Source organism: Palaemon carinicauda, chromosome 1 (genome assembly GCF_036898095.1).
Source record: "Palaemon carinicauda isolate YSFRI2023 chromosome 1, ASM3689809v2, whole genome shotgun sequence".
Lineage (NCBI taxonomy): Eukaryota > Metazoa > Arthropoda > Malacostraca > Decapoda > Palaemonidae > Palaemon > Palaemon carinicauda.
The window spans coordinates 305,641,089-305,659,272 of NC_090725.1; the positions used below are offsets into that span (position 1 = coordinate 305,641,089).

An 18,184-nucleotide genomic window follows, 5' to 3' on the forward strand; every position below is an offset into this window, starting at 1 on the left:
CATAGAAATTCTAATTCTATAATCTTACTTGGATTCTGTAATAACAGCTTGCCTGTGCTGTCTATCATTCCAAAGGCTCTTGAAAATTATGCTGATGTGATACCGGATCGTGAATTTGTCATAAAATTCACTGCTAGCGCCAGTAGACTCCACCACTGAGGAAAAAGTTTCCATCAGAAAATCTATAAATTCTATCTATAAAAAAGTAAAAAGGATGAGTTCGTTTAAATGTATATTCTATGCAAAATCCCACGTTTCATCTCCTCAACACTGCATTTTTAATTAATCAACAATATTATGAATAAACTCAATTGCCTTCAATCTTCCAAATTTGAACAGAAAATAGATGACCCTAAGGTATTATAGAGATGGGTCAAAATAAAATATAATTTCTAAAATTGTACAACCTCTTTCTTACCTAAAAATTTTAATTTTCATGCAATAGTTCACGCCTATTATCAAGTTTCTTTCTAACGAGAGTGTAGAATCAAAGAACAGTAATACCAAACCAAAATTAAATTCTTTTGCCATTCAACTTTTTAAAAGCTGGAATTCTGATAATGAAATTTGCTATGTCTATACAGTACTCACCTGTCGTTTATACTCCTTTTTTATACAATAAGTTGGTTTATCAATATTTACCCCTTGAATTAACAAAAAAAATAGCATTTCCTTTCCTTTTAATAGAAAACTGTCTAGAGTAAAGTAATGAGACACAATAGTGGTTAATAGCAATTAATCAAACCATTCCATATCCTCTTGAAATCACAAATCAGTGGAGAGGATGGCAGGCATATATATAAACACTGGGTGAGTATAAGAATGAAAACCTCATCATCAAAATTACATTTATTTCTATAAACATCCCCTGATGTTCATATTGCTAACTCCCACACTCAGAAGGAGGTGATATGCCAGTGAAAGAAAAGGATGGGAGATTATTTAAAATGCATTAAAAAAAATTAAAATTTTAGACTCGAATGGTCTACATCATCCTTGAAATACAAGACTCCAAATTGTACTGTATTTCTAGATATTTGAAATATTTCGAAAATAAGAAAATGATAAATTACCGGAGAAAAGTTAGAAGCCAACCATAGACTAATTTTCATTATCATCTTTTTAATAATCTATTTCTAAGACTTTACTAAACTTTTTTCATTGTCTATTCATTACGTATGGGAACTGAAGTAAATGAGCTGAAGAGACTTGTTTAAGCAAGTGAGGTACTAATCCCTACATTAACCAATAAGGGTAAAGCATGAGATGAGCTTGCAAGCAAACAATGCATAACCATTCAAAAGCGATCCAATTGAACAATTTAGCAACGAATGCAGGAATGGAAGACTTCAGTATCAAAAGGTTCTAAAATAACTAAAGAATTGGAGGCTCTACTAGAGGATCTTGACTCTAATGCACAGTGATTATTCAAAACCCTTACTGATTGGAGCACTATTAGCACCTGAATTTGCTAGTCAGGTTAGGATTAGCAATCAGGCATGTAAGATCAGAATTAACACCAACTACCAAGGACTCACTGGCTATCTGAGATTAAACAAAGGAAGGTAAAAAGGTAAGAACTTTGAATCACAACGCTATCAAAACTTGGCTGGGTTGTGGTGGCCTATTGGAAATGTCCCTGGCTGGTGATCATCAGACTGGGATTCGAGTCCCGCTCAAACTCATTAGTTCTTTTAGTGGCTGCAACCTCACCATCCTTGTGAACTAAGGATGGTCCTTACATGGGTGAAGGGGGGGTTTGGGCAATGTCACTGTTCCTTGTCTCTGCCATTCAAGACCAGACTTTAAACTTTCAATTTTCTATTAGAGAACGGTGGTAGAATGTCATATTCATCATCATCCTCACTATAAACAACTAGTCTAGTCTTCTCTGGATATCACTCTGATCTAAAAGCAGGTTTCATTAGCACTCAAACTTGAAAAAGACTTTCCCTGAGAGGAACAATGAGTCAATCACACTTCTCACAATGATGAGTCGATCACACTTCTCACAATGGTAATAATAGTACTATCCCTACACAGTAATTACTTACCAAGTCAGAGGAAGACGACTCAAAACTAATAAGACTTAAATTCTGGATGAGGTGTACTTCAAGAATGAACCAATGCTACAGAAAAACTGAAATAACAAAAAGGCCCTGGGTCTTTGCTTCTTGCCATTGCTCGCTAGCGTGTCTTGTTACTTCACTACAGGCATGTGTCTATTAAAAGGAAGGAAACTGGGAAATTTGTAAAATTTTAGGGGCAAATGTCAATAAACTAAGTTTCTGTAGAAGAAGTAATATGAACATTAAGGGAGGATCATAGAAATAATGTAACTCTCTTGTCAAAGGACATACCAAACAGAGTTAAGGGAAGAGATAATACACACACCTAAAACTTTGATTCAATGGTCTCCACACTATAACAATGAATGTGTGGAATGAAGTGTGTTATTCATTGTAAACACATGGAAAACAGAATCAAGTAGGTTTAGCCGTCAACCACAATTTAACACTTAATACCCCCTAAAGCTAATTGATATTTATATGTAGTATGAATTACCGACATAACCTACTTACAGGTATAGAACTTCATGAGAGCCACAGGAAGATGTACAGCTAATGGATGGTGTAGGACTCGCTCATGAAGAGTATCAATATGTTGTTGGACTGATGGTGTTAACATAAATAGCACCTGGAAGAAGATAAAAAATTATTCTAACTACACACAAGAGTTACAGATGGCCCTTATGTGAGGGTTTGATTCCAAGCAACACCATGTAATTCAAAAATAAACTATGTAGCTTTAAATCTCTTACATTAAATCAAGGCGTACACTAAATAGAACATGACATGTATAAATAAGTCTTGCACATTTTTTTTTTTAAATGGTATACATGATAAATCATATCTAGATTGATAAAAACCTAGAGAAATATAAAGGCTACCAAAAAACATGTGCTGTTATACCATGTGGTTCATAGGATATGTAATAACCAATAGACTACAAGAGTTTGAACATTCATTACTGATGCATTAATCTTAACCCTATGTACTATAAATCTTCAGCAATAAAAACATAATCTTTTATATTTTGACTCACAAAATTCTTTTGTTTAATGATCTAAAAATAAATGTGAATTATGAATTACAGGTACTATAAATACACTATGGTTTGAAGGACATAAATCAAGCAAAAATAGACTCATACCCTCTCTTTGGTATTAAAGTTGAGCCAAGCCAATCATTCACTCATACATACCAGTAATAGTAACTGAATCCCTTGACAGTAGCTAGTTACTTCATAGTTAAGAGTTTAAAGTAATTGTTTCAAAACGATGTGGTAAGGTCATTATAACAACATAAGTAAATTGTTTTCATATATTTAGCCAAAACTTCTAATGTTATTTACATTACTAGAGTGTTCAGTGCACAGTAAACTTTGACCTGCGATTGAATCAACGTACAATTTTCCAAAATATGAAACATCGCTCTGTTAATTTTTTCTGCTTTATGATGCAAGCAGAGACCTGAAATATGAGTGAGCAAGCTTATGCCACCAGCCAGTAGGTAGCATAAAATCATAAAAATACATGAGCAAGGTAAGTGTGTTATTGGCTTTGTGAGGGAGTACTTCTGTAGTACTTCTATGATATGTATGATCCTGAAACAAAAGGAGTTGATAAAGGCTATAGCACCGGAGTTATTACATCAAAGTGCCACACCTCTGTCCACGAAGAGGTAAAAGTTATTGTTGTGGTTCACGGAGAAGCAGCTTGCAGAGTATGACTGAGAGCATCATCTGTGAGAAGGCACAAGAAATCTACTGGGATTTGGTACAGCAGACGGTGGAAACATCAACCAACAGGGCATCAAGTTATTCAAAGTCAATAGGGGATGGTTTGATAGATTTAAAAAGAGAACCCGCATTCACTCTGTCATCAAGCATGGTGAGACAGCAAACTTGGTTGCGAAGAGGAGCCAAGGAATTTATCAACTTTTTGGCTGAACTGACTGATGATTATGGATACATCTCCCAAATGAGGAAAAAGATCCTAACAAGTCTTCAACTGTGACAAGACAGGGTTCGTCATTGGAAAAAGATGCCGAGGAGGGTATTCATAAGAGCAGAGGGGAAGAGTATGCCAAGCCACAATTGCAAGTAGTGACTGTATAATTAAGCAGCTACTGTACTCATACATCATTCTGAAACCCCTAAGCCTTTAAGTATCAAAATACTTATGGAAAAACTGCAGGTTATGTGGGTCACCATGGAGTTTGTGTAGTGGGTAAACTGGGTCTTTGGTCCTGACCTCAAGAAGTACCTTATGGAAAGTAACCCACCATTGCAGGTCCTTCTGGTCCTTCACAATGCTCCCACATACCAACCAAACCTCACAGATGACACCGATAGAGCATTCAAGTTGAATTTGATATCAAAAGCCATTTGTGATTGATATTTACATCCATTAAAGTCATGTGTGCTAATGACTAATAGTCATCATAAATAGCCATATGTTGTAAATCTATTCATCAGCTATTATGGTGGAGATGGGTTGATTTAAAGTCTAAGAACAGATTCCTGAATTTGACATGAATATGTACAGTGGACTTGAACTTACTGTACTCATTTGGTAGAGTCTACTGCTGGCATTTTTTGGGCCAGAAGCATAGGTTCAAGTCTTTGTCGAGCCAAAAGCAATGAATCATAAAAGAGCACACACACATTTATATACATGTTGCAACAACACCATACCTTAGGCGATGCAACTTACTTCAACAAGTTTGGCAGTGAGATATGGATTCTTGATGTGAGATGGAGAGCACAACAGGACGATAGTCATGGTGATGATGGGATCGCCAAGATTATTGATGGGGACCTTGGGGACGTATCTGTTCAGGAAAAAAATTAATATATAAAGTCCACAAAATATTTGAAGAAAACCATTCATAAATAAGGATGCTCATTTAAATCACAAGAAATTTTTCTACACATAATCAACTGAACTTACAAGAGTTATATAATAAGAACTAAGCTGGTAAAGTTCACCCTAAATGCTATTACAAAAGATGTCATCGTTCATACTGTATCATCATTGAAATGTTTTTATATTTAGTAACCTATAAAATTCATCCATTTTACATAACTTTCTCATGAATTTTAGTGCATTCCATTATATATTTACTGAATATTATATTAGTTTGGTTCTTTTTGGAAACAAAATATATCTTTTAAGTGCACAAATAATTGTTAGTAATCCCTGCACTTCATGTCAAGAATAATCTAGCATAGCCTTACCATGAATCTTCACACATTTTGTTGTTTATTCTTTATTCATCTGAGTTTGTCAATTAGTAATTAATTATTGTATTGTCAAGTTCTTATTTAATAATGTACATTACTTTGTTCTATGTGAAATAATTGCCATAGTTTTAATATGCCATTTTCAGTAAATGAGAAAACTGTATACTGGTTTACTACAAATTAAAAAAATTATACAAAATCCTATTTTTCATGAACAGTGGATGATTACAAAATTAATCAATATAAAAACATTGAATGATAGCTTCCCTGTGTACTGAGAACAGCATTACACTTGTCTCACCCCAAAAGTTTATTGCTACCAGATGCAGTATATAATATACACTAAAAAAAAAAAAAAATGGATACGGTAGTAATTTTTCATTATTTTGAAAGCAAGAGTAATGCAAAATATCTCAAAACAAGACAATTGTGAGGATATATACATCATCATCTCCTAAATTTATTGATGCAAAGGGCCCCGGTTAGATTTTGCCAGTCTTCTCTCTCTATCTTGAGCTTTCAATTCAATACTTCTCCATTCATCATCTCCTATTTCACATTTCACAGTCCTCAGCTATGTAAGCCTGGGTCTTCCAAGTTTCTAGTGCCTTGTGGAAGATATATTATGCTGCTATATTCCAAATTTCTCCATCTAAAGTCAAAAGCTGGATCATTATTTCATATTTTCAATAACTCTTAAAAGAAGATGAACATCTACATAATACAATTTTTTTGGTATTACAGTACAGCCGTATTTCATTAATAATGCATCAGATATCATTATTACCATATACAGTATTTTCATAGATAAGGACTCCTAATATTCATAAAATATTCATCCTAAAGAGGTGATCATTTTATATACCGATTCTAAAAGAATATTAAATGCGGAGAATATTAAATGCAGTGGATTAGACAGTCCACATAACTAAGGGGAACAGATTACGTATTACAGTACACTTGTTTAGCCTGGCCAACCAATGAATATATTTCATCTTAAATTTATAAACAAAATATTATCATAAAAAGAAAAGTTGGTAATGAACCTGCTTAGCATACCAGTACTTATCCAGATATGTACCAAATGGTTACACAACAGAAATTGTTGCACTTGTTTAATGCACTTTATTTACAGTGCCTAACTACTGGGTATGTCTTGTTTATATGTAAAGTAACTGTAATTAAAATACAAACATTATTCTGTTGATAATTGCCATGTTTATAGATAAAAATATAGACATTTTTACCAAGAAGTATGTTTACAGTATGTAAAGCAAAGAGCTCTTTACACATTATATGAAAAACGCAGTTTAGTTTTTTGTCGTAGTTTCTTGTAAGAATCTGGCGAATCAGCTTAAGTATCTGTGCTGTGAAGCAAGTACAGAAGTTAGGAACAGATGAACCTTTATCTTAGGAACAACAATTTCAAAGATATTGTATAATAGGTAGTGATTGCTTGTGAAATTTCATTCCATTAGTAATGTATTAGTGTTTTAAGATGGTTTGAAACTTCCGAACAAGTCAAGACCTATGACCGTATCTTATTGTTTACTTATAGTAAAAGTTGGGTCAGGATGTAGTCTTATATATCTATTTTCAAAACTATCAAAACCAGATGCAACATCATTTGAAGCGTAAAGCTCTTCATACACTTCATGAGCTCATTGCTTATAAGCTCTTCATGAACTTCATGAGCTCATTGTTTATACATATGTCATCTGGGTTCCAGCCTGAATCCTGTATTTTGACTTGGGGTGTCGTCGTCAGTCAAAAACAGACAGAACCACTTTTTTTTGGCTGGTATACAAATCACTGTATTATCAGTACAGTAGTGGTTATTTGTTATTGTTGGTGAAATTTTGTTCAATTAGTACAATTTCAGCGTGTTAGATTGTTCGGAAACGTTCTGAACAGTTCAGGCATAAACTGTACATGTTACATACTGTATTGTTTATGTACAGTAAGCATTGGGATAACAGAATTAGTTATAACACAAGTATTTTGTGCATCTTAATTTTGTAAAACCCCACATTTGGTTTCATAAATGTGGGTTGTCCTACACAGTATCATGAAAAAAGACAAACCTTTAAAGTTTACCTGAATTTCTTAACTTCTCTTATCTTATGGTATCTTTAACTGTCTAAATGTACAGTAAGTAGTCTTCAGTTAATGGAACTGTTACCTTACTGTAACCCTCAAGCATTCAGTACCCAACTTGCTCATGGTAACAGGAGCTTATCGGAAATAAACAATTATAGATTTCTTTGTTTTGTTAGCTCATATTTAGCAATTGTATGGAACTCTAGAAATAGTTGAAACTGTGTTACCATCTCCCAATATTTCCAATTAAATTTTAAAAAGTGACAGATTTCTAATTTTTCTATGAGAAAAATTGAGGAATTTTTAAAGCACACTAGATCTATTTTTCCCAAACAGATAAGATTGTAATATACTAACTAAAGCCATCATACTTTTGCATGCACCTAAACTATTGGCCGACTTAATTTACTGCTTAGTTGAACTTAAAATTTTTGAGTTGAGATAAAAACATTTTGTTGTATGTGACAAATCAACTCAAAATACATAGTTCCGTATGTCTTTTTAGGACAAAAATTATTTGCTACATTTAATACACATTTTCATATAAAATTTATTCCTTTGCTATGACCATGTAAGGCAAGCAGTCCATGGCCAAAATTATTTTATTAAAGTTGAAACAGTTTGATGTAAAATTTTGGAGCACGGGAAAAGTATAAATCTATTCTTTCTATGTCAAATGTAGGTGGATTTGAAATGAATCGGTATGCCTAATTACATGTGTTATTGCTTGCAGCTAAATTAAAAAATTGTGGTTTAAAAATGTTATTTTTATAATAAAATAAATTTTTGAATATACTTACCCGGTGATTATATAAGCTGCAGCTCTGCTGCTCGACAGAAAAACTCTACGTTCAAAATCCGCCAGCGATCGCTATGCAGGTAGGGGGTGTACTTCAACAGCGCCATCTGTCGTGCAGGTACTCAGTACTCAATGTAAACACAGAACTCAATTTTCTCCTCGGTCCACTGGGTCTCTATTGGGGAGGAAGGGAGGGTCCTTTAATATATAATCACCGGGTAAGTATATTCAAAAATTTATCTTATTATAAAAATAAAATTTTTCAATATTAAACTTAGCCGGTGATTATATAAGCTGATTCACACCCAGGGGGGTGGGTAGAGACCAGCATTAATTGTTTACATTATTATGAGCTAAGGATTTTGTATTTCATTTTAGCAGTTATTCAAAATAACAAACATAAAATAAATAAGTACCTGGTAAGGAAGTCGACTTGAACAATTACTCTGCCTTTTTAAGTACGTCTTCCTTACTGAGCCTCGCGATCCTCTTAGGATGCTGAGCGACTCCTAGGAGCTGAAGTATCAAGGGTTGCAACCCATACTACAGGACCTCATCAAAACCTCTAATCTAGGCGCTTCTCAAGAAAAGAATTTGACCACCCGCCAAATCAACCAGGATGCGAAAGGCTTCTTAGCCTTCCGGACAACCCAAAAACAACATTTCAAGAGAAAGATTAAAAAAGGTTATGGAATTAGGGGAATGTAGTGGTTGAGCCCTCACACACTACTGCACTCGCTGCTACGAATGGTCCCAGGGTGTAGCAGTTCTCGTAAAGAGACTGGACATCTTTAAGATAAAAAGACGCGAACACTGACTTGCTTCTCCAATAGGTTGCGTCCATTATACTCTGCAGAGATCTATTTTGTTTAAAGGCCACTGAAGTTGCGACAGCTCTAACTTCATGTGTCCTTACCTTCAGCAAAGCATGGTCTTCCTCATTCAGATGGGAATGAGCTTCTCGTATCAACAGTCTGATATAATAGGATACTGCATTCTTTGACATAGGCAAAGAAGGTTTCTTAACTGAACACCATAAAGCTTCTGACTGTCCTCGTAAAGGTTTAGTTCCTCTTAAATAGAACTTAAGAGCTCTAACAGGGCATAAGACTCTTTCTAGTTCATTTCCAACCATATTTGAAAGGCTTGGAATGTCGAACGATTTCGGCCAAGGACGAGAAGGTAGCTCGTTTTTGGCTAGAAAACCAAGCTGTAAAGAACATGTAGCCATTTCAGATGAAAATCCGATGTTCCTGCTGAAGGCGTGAATCTCACTGACTCTTTTAGCTGTGGCTAAGCAAACCAGGAAAAGTCTTTAAAGTGAGATCTTTAAAGGAGGCTGATTGTAGTGGCTCGAACCTTTCTGACATAAGGAATCTTAGTACCACGTCTAAATTCCAACCAGGTGTAGCCAAACGACGCTCCTTCGTGGTCTCAAAAGACTTAAGGAGGTCCTGTAGATCTTTGTTGTTGGAAAGATCTAAGCCTCTGTGACGGAAGACTGCTGCCAACATGCTTCTGTAACCTTTGATAGTGGGAGCTGAAAGAGATCTTTCTTTCCTCAGGTATAATAGGAAGTCAGCTATTTGGGTTACAGAGGTACTGGTCGAGGATACTGTTGACTTGCACCAGTTTCGGAAGACTTCCCACTTCGACTGGTAGACTCTAAGAGTGGATGTCCTCCTTGCTCTAGCAATCGCCCTGGCTGCCTCCTTCGAAAAGCCTCTAGCTCTAGAGAGTCTTTCGATAGTCTGAAGGCAGTCAGACGAAGAGCGTGGAGGCCTGGGTGTACCTTCTTTACGTGTGGCTGACGTAGAAGGTCCACTCTTAGAGGAAGAGTTCTGGGAACGTCCACCAGCCATTGAAGTACCTCGGTGAACCATTCTCTCGCGGGCCAGAGGGGAGCAACTAACGTCAACCTTGTCCCTCCGTGAGAGGCGAACTTCTGCAGTACCTTGTTGACAATCTTGAACGGGGGGAATGCATAAAGGTCTAGATGGGACCAATCCAGTAGAAAGGCATCTATATGAACTGCTGCTGGGTCCGGGATTGGTGAGCAATATATTGGGAGCCTCTTGGTCATCGAGGTTGCGAAGAGATCTATGGTAGGTTGGCCCCATGTGGCCCATAGTCTCTTGCACACATCCTTGTGTAGGGTCCATTCTGTTGGAATGATTTGACCCCTCCGACTGAGGCAATCCGCCATGACATTCATGTTGCCTTGGATGAACCTCGTTACTAGAGAAAGGTTTAGATCTTTTGACCAGGTGAGGAGGTCCCTTGCGATCTCGTACAACGTCATAGAATGGGTCCCTCCTTGCTTGGAGATGTACGCCAAGGCCGTGGTGTTGTCCGAGTTCACCTCCACCACTTTGCCTTGAAGGAGGGACTTGAAGCTTTTCAAGGCCAGATGAACTGCCAGTAGCTCCTTGCAGTTGATATGTAACGTTCTTTGATTCGAGTTCCACGTTCCCGAGCATTCCCGACCGTCTAATGTCGCACCCCAGCCCGTGTCCGATGCGTCCGAGAAGAGAACGTGGTTGGGGGTCTGAACAGCCAGGGGCAGACCCTCTCTGAGGTTGATACTGTCCTTCCACCAAGTCAGTGACGACTTCATCTTCTCGGAAATGGGGATCGAGACCGCTTCTAGCGTCTTGTCCTTTTTCCAGTAAACAGCTAGGTGAAATTGAAGGGGACGGAGGTGTAGTCTCCCTAACGAAACGAACTGTTCCAGGGATGAAAGCGTCCCTATCAGACTCATCCACTGTCTGACTGAACATTGTTCCTTCTTTAGCATGTTCGGGATGCATACCTGGGCTTGACTTGTTCTGGGGGCCGACGGAAAAGCCCGAAAAGCTTGACTGTGAATCTCCATCCCTAAATACACTATAGTTTGGGATGGGACCAGTTGGGACTTTTCCATATTGACCAGGAGACCCAATTCCTTGATCAGGTCTAGAGTCCACTTTAGATTCTCCAGACAGCGACGGCTGGAAGAAGCTCTTAGAAGCCAGTCGTCCAAATAGAGGGAGGCTCTGATATCCGCTAAATGCAGGAATTTGGCAATATTCCTCATCAGCCTCGTAAACACAAGAGGAGCTGTGCTTAGGCCAAAGCACAGGGCTTGAAATTGGTAGACAACCTTCTCGTAAACGAATCTGAGAAAAGGTTGGGATTCTGGGTGGATGGGGACGTGAAAGTATGCGTCCCTTAGGTCTAAAGAGACCATCCAGTCTTCCTTCCTGACCGCTGCTAGAACGGACTTTGTGGTCTCCATGGCGAACGTCTGCTTTGTGACAAAGACATTCAGCGCACTGACGTCTAGCACCGGCCTCCACCCTCCTGTCTTCTTTACCACTAAGAAGAGACGGTTGTAGAAGCCCGGGGATTGATGGTCCCGGACTTTGACTACCGCTCCCTTTTCTAGTAAGAGAGACACCTCCTGCTTCAAAGCTAGTCTCTTGTCTTCCTCTCTGTACCTGGAGAGAGATCGATGGGAGACGTTGCTAGAGGGGGTTTGCGTACAAACGGGATCTTGTACCCTTCTCTGAGCAACTTCACAGATTGTGCATCTGCGCCCCTTTTCTCCCAGGTCTGCCAGAAGTTCTTGAGTCTGGCTCCCACTGCTGTCTGAAGAAGGTGGCAGTCAGACTCTGCCTTTAAAGGACTTGGTACCTTTCTTCTTCCCACGTCTCCCTTCGGCACGAGCACCTCCTCTGCTGGAGGCTCTGCCACGAAAGGGCGGAATGAATCTGGACGCTGGAGTGTCCATCCTGGGTCTAGACAAGGTAGGCAAAGGGGTGGCTTTGCGGGCAGAGGACGCAACCAGGTCATGGGTGTCTTTCTGAATCAAGGAGGCAGCAATCTCCTTTATCAAGTCCTCTGGGAAAAGGCACTTTGAGAGAGGAGCAAAAAGAAGTTCCGATCTCTGACACGGTGTTACTCCAGCTGACAGGAAAGAGCAAAGGTTTTCCCGTTTCTTGAGGACCCCGGATACGAACGAAGCCGCAAGCTCACTGGATCCGTCACGTATGGCCTTGTCCATGCAGGACATAATGAGCAAGGAAGCTTCCTTGTCAGAAGGGGAGATCTTCCTGCTCAAAGCTCCCAGACACCAGTCCAAAAAGTTAAAGACCTCGAAGGCTCTAAACACTCCTTTCAACAGATGGTCTAAGTCTGAAGGAGACCAACATATCTTAGAGCGTCTCATGGCTAGCCTGCGGGGAGAGTCTACTAGACTTGAGAAGTCGCCCTGGGCAGAGGCAGGAACTCCCAAGCCGAGAACTTCTCCCGTGGTATACCAGACGCTCGATCTGGAAGAGAGTCTCGCAGGGGGAAACGTAAATGCTGTCTTCCCTAGGTTCTTTTTGGACTGCATCCAATCTCCTAAAACTCGTAAAGCTCTCTTGGACGAGCGGGCGAGGACGAGTTTCGTAAAGGCAGGCGCGGATGACTGCGTGCCTAAAGCAAACTCTGACGGAGGAGAGCGTGGAGCCGCAGACACAAACTGATCAGGATACATCTCTTTGAACAGAGCAAGAACTTTTCTAAAGTCCAAAGAGGGTTGCGTGGTCTTGGGTTCGTCGATGTCCGTATGTGGGTCGTAAATGTGTGCAGCGTCGTCATCATCAGAGAGTCCATCATCTGAAAATTGAGGAGGAAGCGGCAAAGGAGTAGGAATCGGCTGGTCAGCTGAGTCCGGCAGCACGGGTGCACGCGTGACTGAACCGGACGCAACGTCATGGAACTGTTGCCCAGTCTGTGAACTGGCAACAACCATAGCAGCGCGGGGACGCAAAGCGTCTACTCCAGACGGTCTAGTCTGATGTGGGCGAGCAGAGGTAACCACACTGGGTTGCGGAGGTTGACGCACCGCGTCAAAACAAAACAACTTAGACTGTTGTTGTACCTCGCGAACGTCAACGGAAGGTTCCGTGCGTCGCTGAACGTCAACATGCGGGTGGCAGGGTACACTGGAACGCATGGGTGGCGGGACTCTCACAGCTGGAGTGCGGGAGAAGGTAGCCTCAGCGTCCACAGGACGCACAACCGTGGGTGGTTGTAGGCTAGAGGTTGGTGCAGCGTCAACCTTCTCCGCACGAAAGTCCTGCATCAATGACGTTAACTGTGACTGCATGGTCTGCAGCAAAGACCACTTAGGGTCTACAGGAGCAGGTGCGGCAACAGACGGTGTTACTGCCTGATGCGGTACCGCTTTGCCTCTCTTAGGAGGTGAGCAGTCGTCGGAAGACTGCAGCGAGTCCGAACTGACCCAGTGGCTACAACTGGGCCGTTGGACTTGCGCGGAAGGGACCGACTTGCGCTTAAGAGGCCGCGAGACCTTGGTCCATGGTTTCTTACGAGAAACCTCTTCCGCAGACGAGGAATAAATGGGCTCTCTCGTCTTCGTGTGGGTGGGGCGATCTTGGGTAGATACGCCCGAAACCACGGAGGGAACGTCTGTTCGCTGATTAAAGCCTCTCGAACCCTTTGGTCGTACGACATTGCTTCTCCCCTGGGCTTGGGAGCTTGCAAGAGGTCCTGGACTGGGAGGACGACAGGCACGAACAGACAAACCCTCAAGCGCAACACTATCCACAACACTACCACTCACTTTATCACTACCCACTGCACTCTTACACTTCAGCTCCTTGACGTCTGCCATGAGCTGGTTACGGTCACTAGCCAAGGACTCGACTCTCTCACCCATAGCTTGGATGGCACGCATCATATCTGCCATCGAGGGTTCTTGAGTGCAAGAAGGGGGATCAGGAGCAACCACTACAGGGGAAGGAATAGGTTGTGGGGCATGAGGAGAGGAAAATTCAACGGAGCGAGATGAACTTCTCCTGACTCTATCTCTCTCTAGCCTACGTGTATATTTCTGGAATTCGATAAAATCGAATTCCGAAAGCCCAACGCATTCCTCACATCGATCTTCCAATTGACAGGTTTTATCCCGACAATTGGAACAAACGGTGTGAGGATCGATAGAGGCCTTCGGAAGACGCCTTGAACAGTCCCTAGCATTACATTTCCTGAATTTAGGGACTTGAGAAGGGTCAGCCATTTTGAATTAGTCAAAGGGGAATTCAAAAACTATCCAAAGTCATCAACAAATAATCCGATATCAACAAAAGAATGCAAGGATGTATTGAAGATAAAGCCTGCAAAGCGAAAGCTCAAAACTAGAAACGTGTACTTCACCAAAAAGTTGTGAAAACCAATCCAGTTAGCAACAGCGAATTTAGTAGGTCTTGCCGGTGGCACGACAGAGAGAAAATTGAGTTCTGTGTTTACATTGAGTACCGAGTACCTGCACGACAGATGGCGCTGTTGAAGTACACCCCCTACCTGCATAGCGATCGCTGGCGGATTTTGAACGTAGAGTTTTTCTGTCGAGCAGCAGAGCTGCAGCTTATATAATCACCGGCTAAGTTTAATATTGAAAAAAAAAAGATTACTGTACCAAGTTAAATGATCATTGATTTTAAACCCCTATAGTAGTTATTGTTTGCAGGCCTATCAAATTCATAATTATAAATGGACAATTCACAATAAGTCTGGTATGTAGTAATAATTTGATCTAGATGGTCACACTGAAAATTGGCTAGCATTACTAAAAATTAATTAGTGAAATCATTACTGAACATTTGATTGTTCAAGTCATGTCACTTGAATTAAAGTTCTTTTCTTGGTTAAAATAAAATATCTCAGAATTAATCTATCACTAAATCATTTTTGCATTACAGAAAAGAGTTTAATTGAGCCTGAAACCTTATCCGGATAAGTTTATATAAAAGATAATAGAAAATTATTTATAATAAACAGCTCTACTCCTGAATGGCTGTTTTAGGTTGAAGATACCCTTAGGACCTAGTCTGTGACATTTACAGGTAGAATGAAAATTAGGAAAAAGTATCTCAATAACTCAAACCAAAGATTAAGAAAGAAAAACCCTAGTAATGAATCTCAAACAGATTTTTTGGGCTTATGCATTCAAGCCATTCTTTTTAGACTTGGGCTTCTTTCATGATTATTACTATGGTCCCCCCAAATATTAAAGTTAGAGCATTCAAATGTCAAGTTCTGACAATATAAGATAAATTGGACATGATCACAAGCAACAAAAAAAAGGGAAACACTGATAAACAATGTGTACGTCTTAGGGCTAGCTCACATGACGATGCCACCTTTATCCATGAAAAAAGACTTCATTGTTCAATATGTTATGTACATCCCTTTACAGGGGTTGATTTCAAATCTATGTCAAACACTAATCACACATAAAAACCTATAGAATTTGCCTATTTAAGGACATGCATTACTCTGGCTTTTACATTTTTTACGGCTAGACATATATACCTCATACACAAAATTCTAAAGAGTTAATACTTTTAGTACTAGTAGTAGTCAGAAGAGTAAAGTGCACTACAAAAGTGGAGGTCATGTTTGCTTAAGGAAGGAGGGATCTTAGAAGTTCTGAGCTCTTTCAATCAAATCATAGTCCTATTCATTATTCTACATCTTTAATAATTCTCACATCATTGAGTTTTAACTTTAACAATAGTCTATTTTTCGAGACTAATAGAAATAATATTTTTAGCAGCAACAATAATGAAATCAACAATAAAAAATAATTTGAAAAAATATTAATAAACAAAATAAAAAAACTAAATATAACAGTAACGTTAACAATTAACAAGGTTATATTATTACAGTATCATTAAATTTATGAAGCTCCACTATGGACTACCAAATACCTTAATTCCAATTGCAACACCCAGAGACAATTCTTGAGCCATTATTTTAGACTAAGTAAGTATTAAAAGCCATTAAATTGGCTAAGTATATCAAATGACAAATTCACGAACCTTTACTTGTTACCAATTATTTACAAACTATAGTCCATTTCTTTTATCGAGGCAGATTTGCACCGACTCGCAGCGGTGCCCTTTTAGCTCGGAAAAGTTTCCTGATCGCTGATTGGTTAGAATTATCTCGTCCAACCAATCAGCGATCAGGAAGCTTTTCTGAGCTAAAAGGGCACCACTGCGAGTCGGTGCAAATCTGCATCGCTAAAAGAAATTGACTATAATTACTCTTTCCTACATCTACTAACTTGAATCCCACTACCTCTCACTAAATACTATGACATCAAAAAGCAAATTACTGGACTATTAAAGCACCAGATCCACTTACTGTAATGTAAACAATAAGAATTCTGCCAAATCATCTAGGTACCACTCAGGCAGTGCAGCAAAGAGCTCGGGCAATTCAGATGGAAGAGGCAGGAAGTTGGCAGTATCAGCAAGCGTCACCCCCAGAGGTGCCAGAGTGTTCTGATCGCCCGTAAGTATACGTAATATTACCTGAGATACTCCAGAGTAGTAATGCATACATCTTTCTAGTAGATTTTCGTCTAGGAGGCCAGCATCAGCACATATTCGGCATTTGTTAAGCTTCTGTTAGGAAGGAAATAAAAAATGGCATAATAATAGAAAGAGTTAAAATACCATAAATGGGAAATATGTCACAACAAAGGTATAAAAAACATTGAGACATTCAATTCCATATTACTTTATAACAAGAAGCCATTCCACAAGCATCCTTCCCCTATGAAGAAGAAAATGAAATCTAAGGCAAAAGTTTCAAATCCTTCTGCAAAAGTATGGAAAAAAAAAAATTCTATAGAAAAGGAAAAGTCACAAGAAAAAGGGGTAGTTTTTGGTCTTGTTGAACAATATGAAAAACCTTGAATGAAAGGAAAATTGAAAAGAAAGAGAGGCCTAATCAAGAAGGAACAAAATGGAGAGTTATAGACCTCCTCGGACAATATGAAAATTCTACAGGATTTTGAATGGAGTTTGTACAAAAGAAAATGGAGAGTTATGCCTTCTCAGACAATCTGAAAATTCTAAAGGATTTTGGAATGGCGTATAGCTATAACAAACCATACAAACTTATGTATCTTGCCCCATTCTGAGCCTTAAAAATTCATTTTAACTTTGGGGATCCATAATATATGAAGTAAAAAAGGAGATTGTGAGTCCATTTGTGTGTGACATGTTAATAATGCAAGGCAAAAGGCTAGGCTATATTACTCATCAAAAATATTGAGCCAAAATTCACATCCACTTGAAAATCAATAAAATTACCTTTCCCAAACAAAACAAAAAAAAAACACACGAGTTGGTTTAACATACATCAGATTCGACTTTGTTATTCACCCTTAAGTATTAAATACAAAAATAAAATCTACTTTATGACATATTACCCGACCTTACGTCGGTTTTACATCATATAATAATGAAAAAGTGCTAAAATGTACTGAATTGCACTTCATATGAAAGCTCATTAATGTAGGTAAAGTATCTGTTTTTTGGTAAAATAATAGCAGGTCGTAAGTACTTTTTCTTGTTTTATACATGTACAGTATATGGGATATAGAAGTTACTATAATCCGACCTATGTCAAATAACAACTAATGTCAGGTCTCTTGTCACAAATTAACAACACAGGGTGGGATATTGATGTACAGGTGACTAGTAAACAATGAAAATAGCAGCTTCTCATCATCCTTGTCTGTGTATATTTACATTCAAACCTGCATAATCAATTGATTTCAAGAACCGTGCTAGAAAAATTGCCAGTTGTTTGGTGGGCAGCAGCGTGTATGCATGTCCTAAGAATTTTAGTTAACAAAGGCAATAAACTTACTTCCTGCGTTTACCTCAACATCAAAAAGCCATTCCTTGGAAAATTACAATTGACCTATTTTCCATCCTATAATTTATTCATAATTCTCTTTTCTCTTTAGGAACTCAAAGATTTAGAAATACTTTATGTGAATTCTATTAGTAATATAGTTTCAAATATGGGGTAATGCATTGATAGCCTCATTCACTTTAGCCTATCATTTGTGTTTATTTCACTCTTTTGTATTCATGGTAGTATCTTAAACTTAACCATATTAAT

General features: G+C 38.8%; 1 protein-coding gene across 1 annotated transcript in view; it reads right to left on the reverse strand.

The window, feature by feature from the left end:
• Positions 1-18,184, reverse strand: part of LOC137658549 (ubiquitin conjugation factor E4 B-like) — an 87,655-nt gene that overhangs the window by 20,709 nt on the left and 48,762 nt on the right. The window contains exons 16-19 of the mRNA XM_068393420.1: positions 16,409-16,671; positions 4,778-4,895; positions 2,583-2,697; positions 29-155 (exon numbers count right to left, since the gene is read on the reverse strand). Of these exons, the coding sequence (XP_068249521.1) occupies positions 29-155; positions 2,583-2,697; positions 4,778-4,895; positions 16,409-16,671 (623 nt within the window). The remainder of the gene's footprint in view (positions 1-28; positions 156-2,582; positions 2,698-4,777; positions 4,896-16,408; positions 16,672-18,184) is intronic.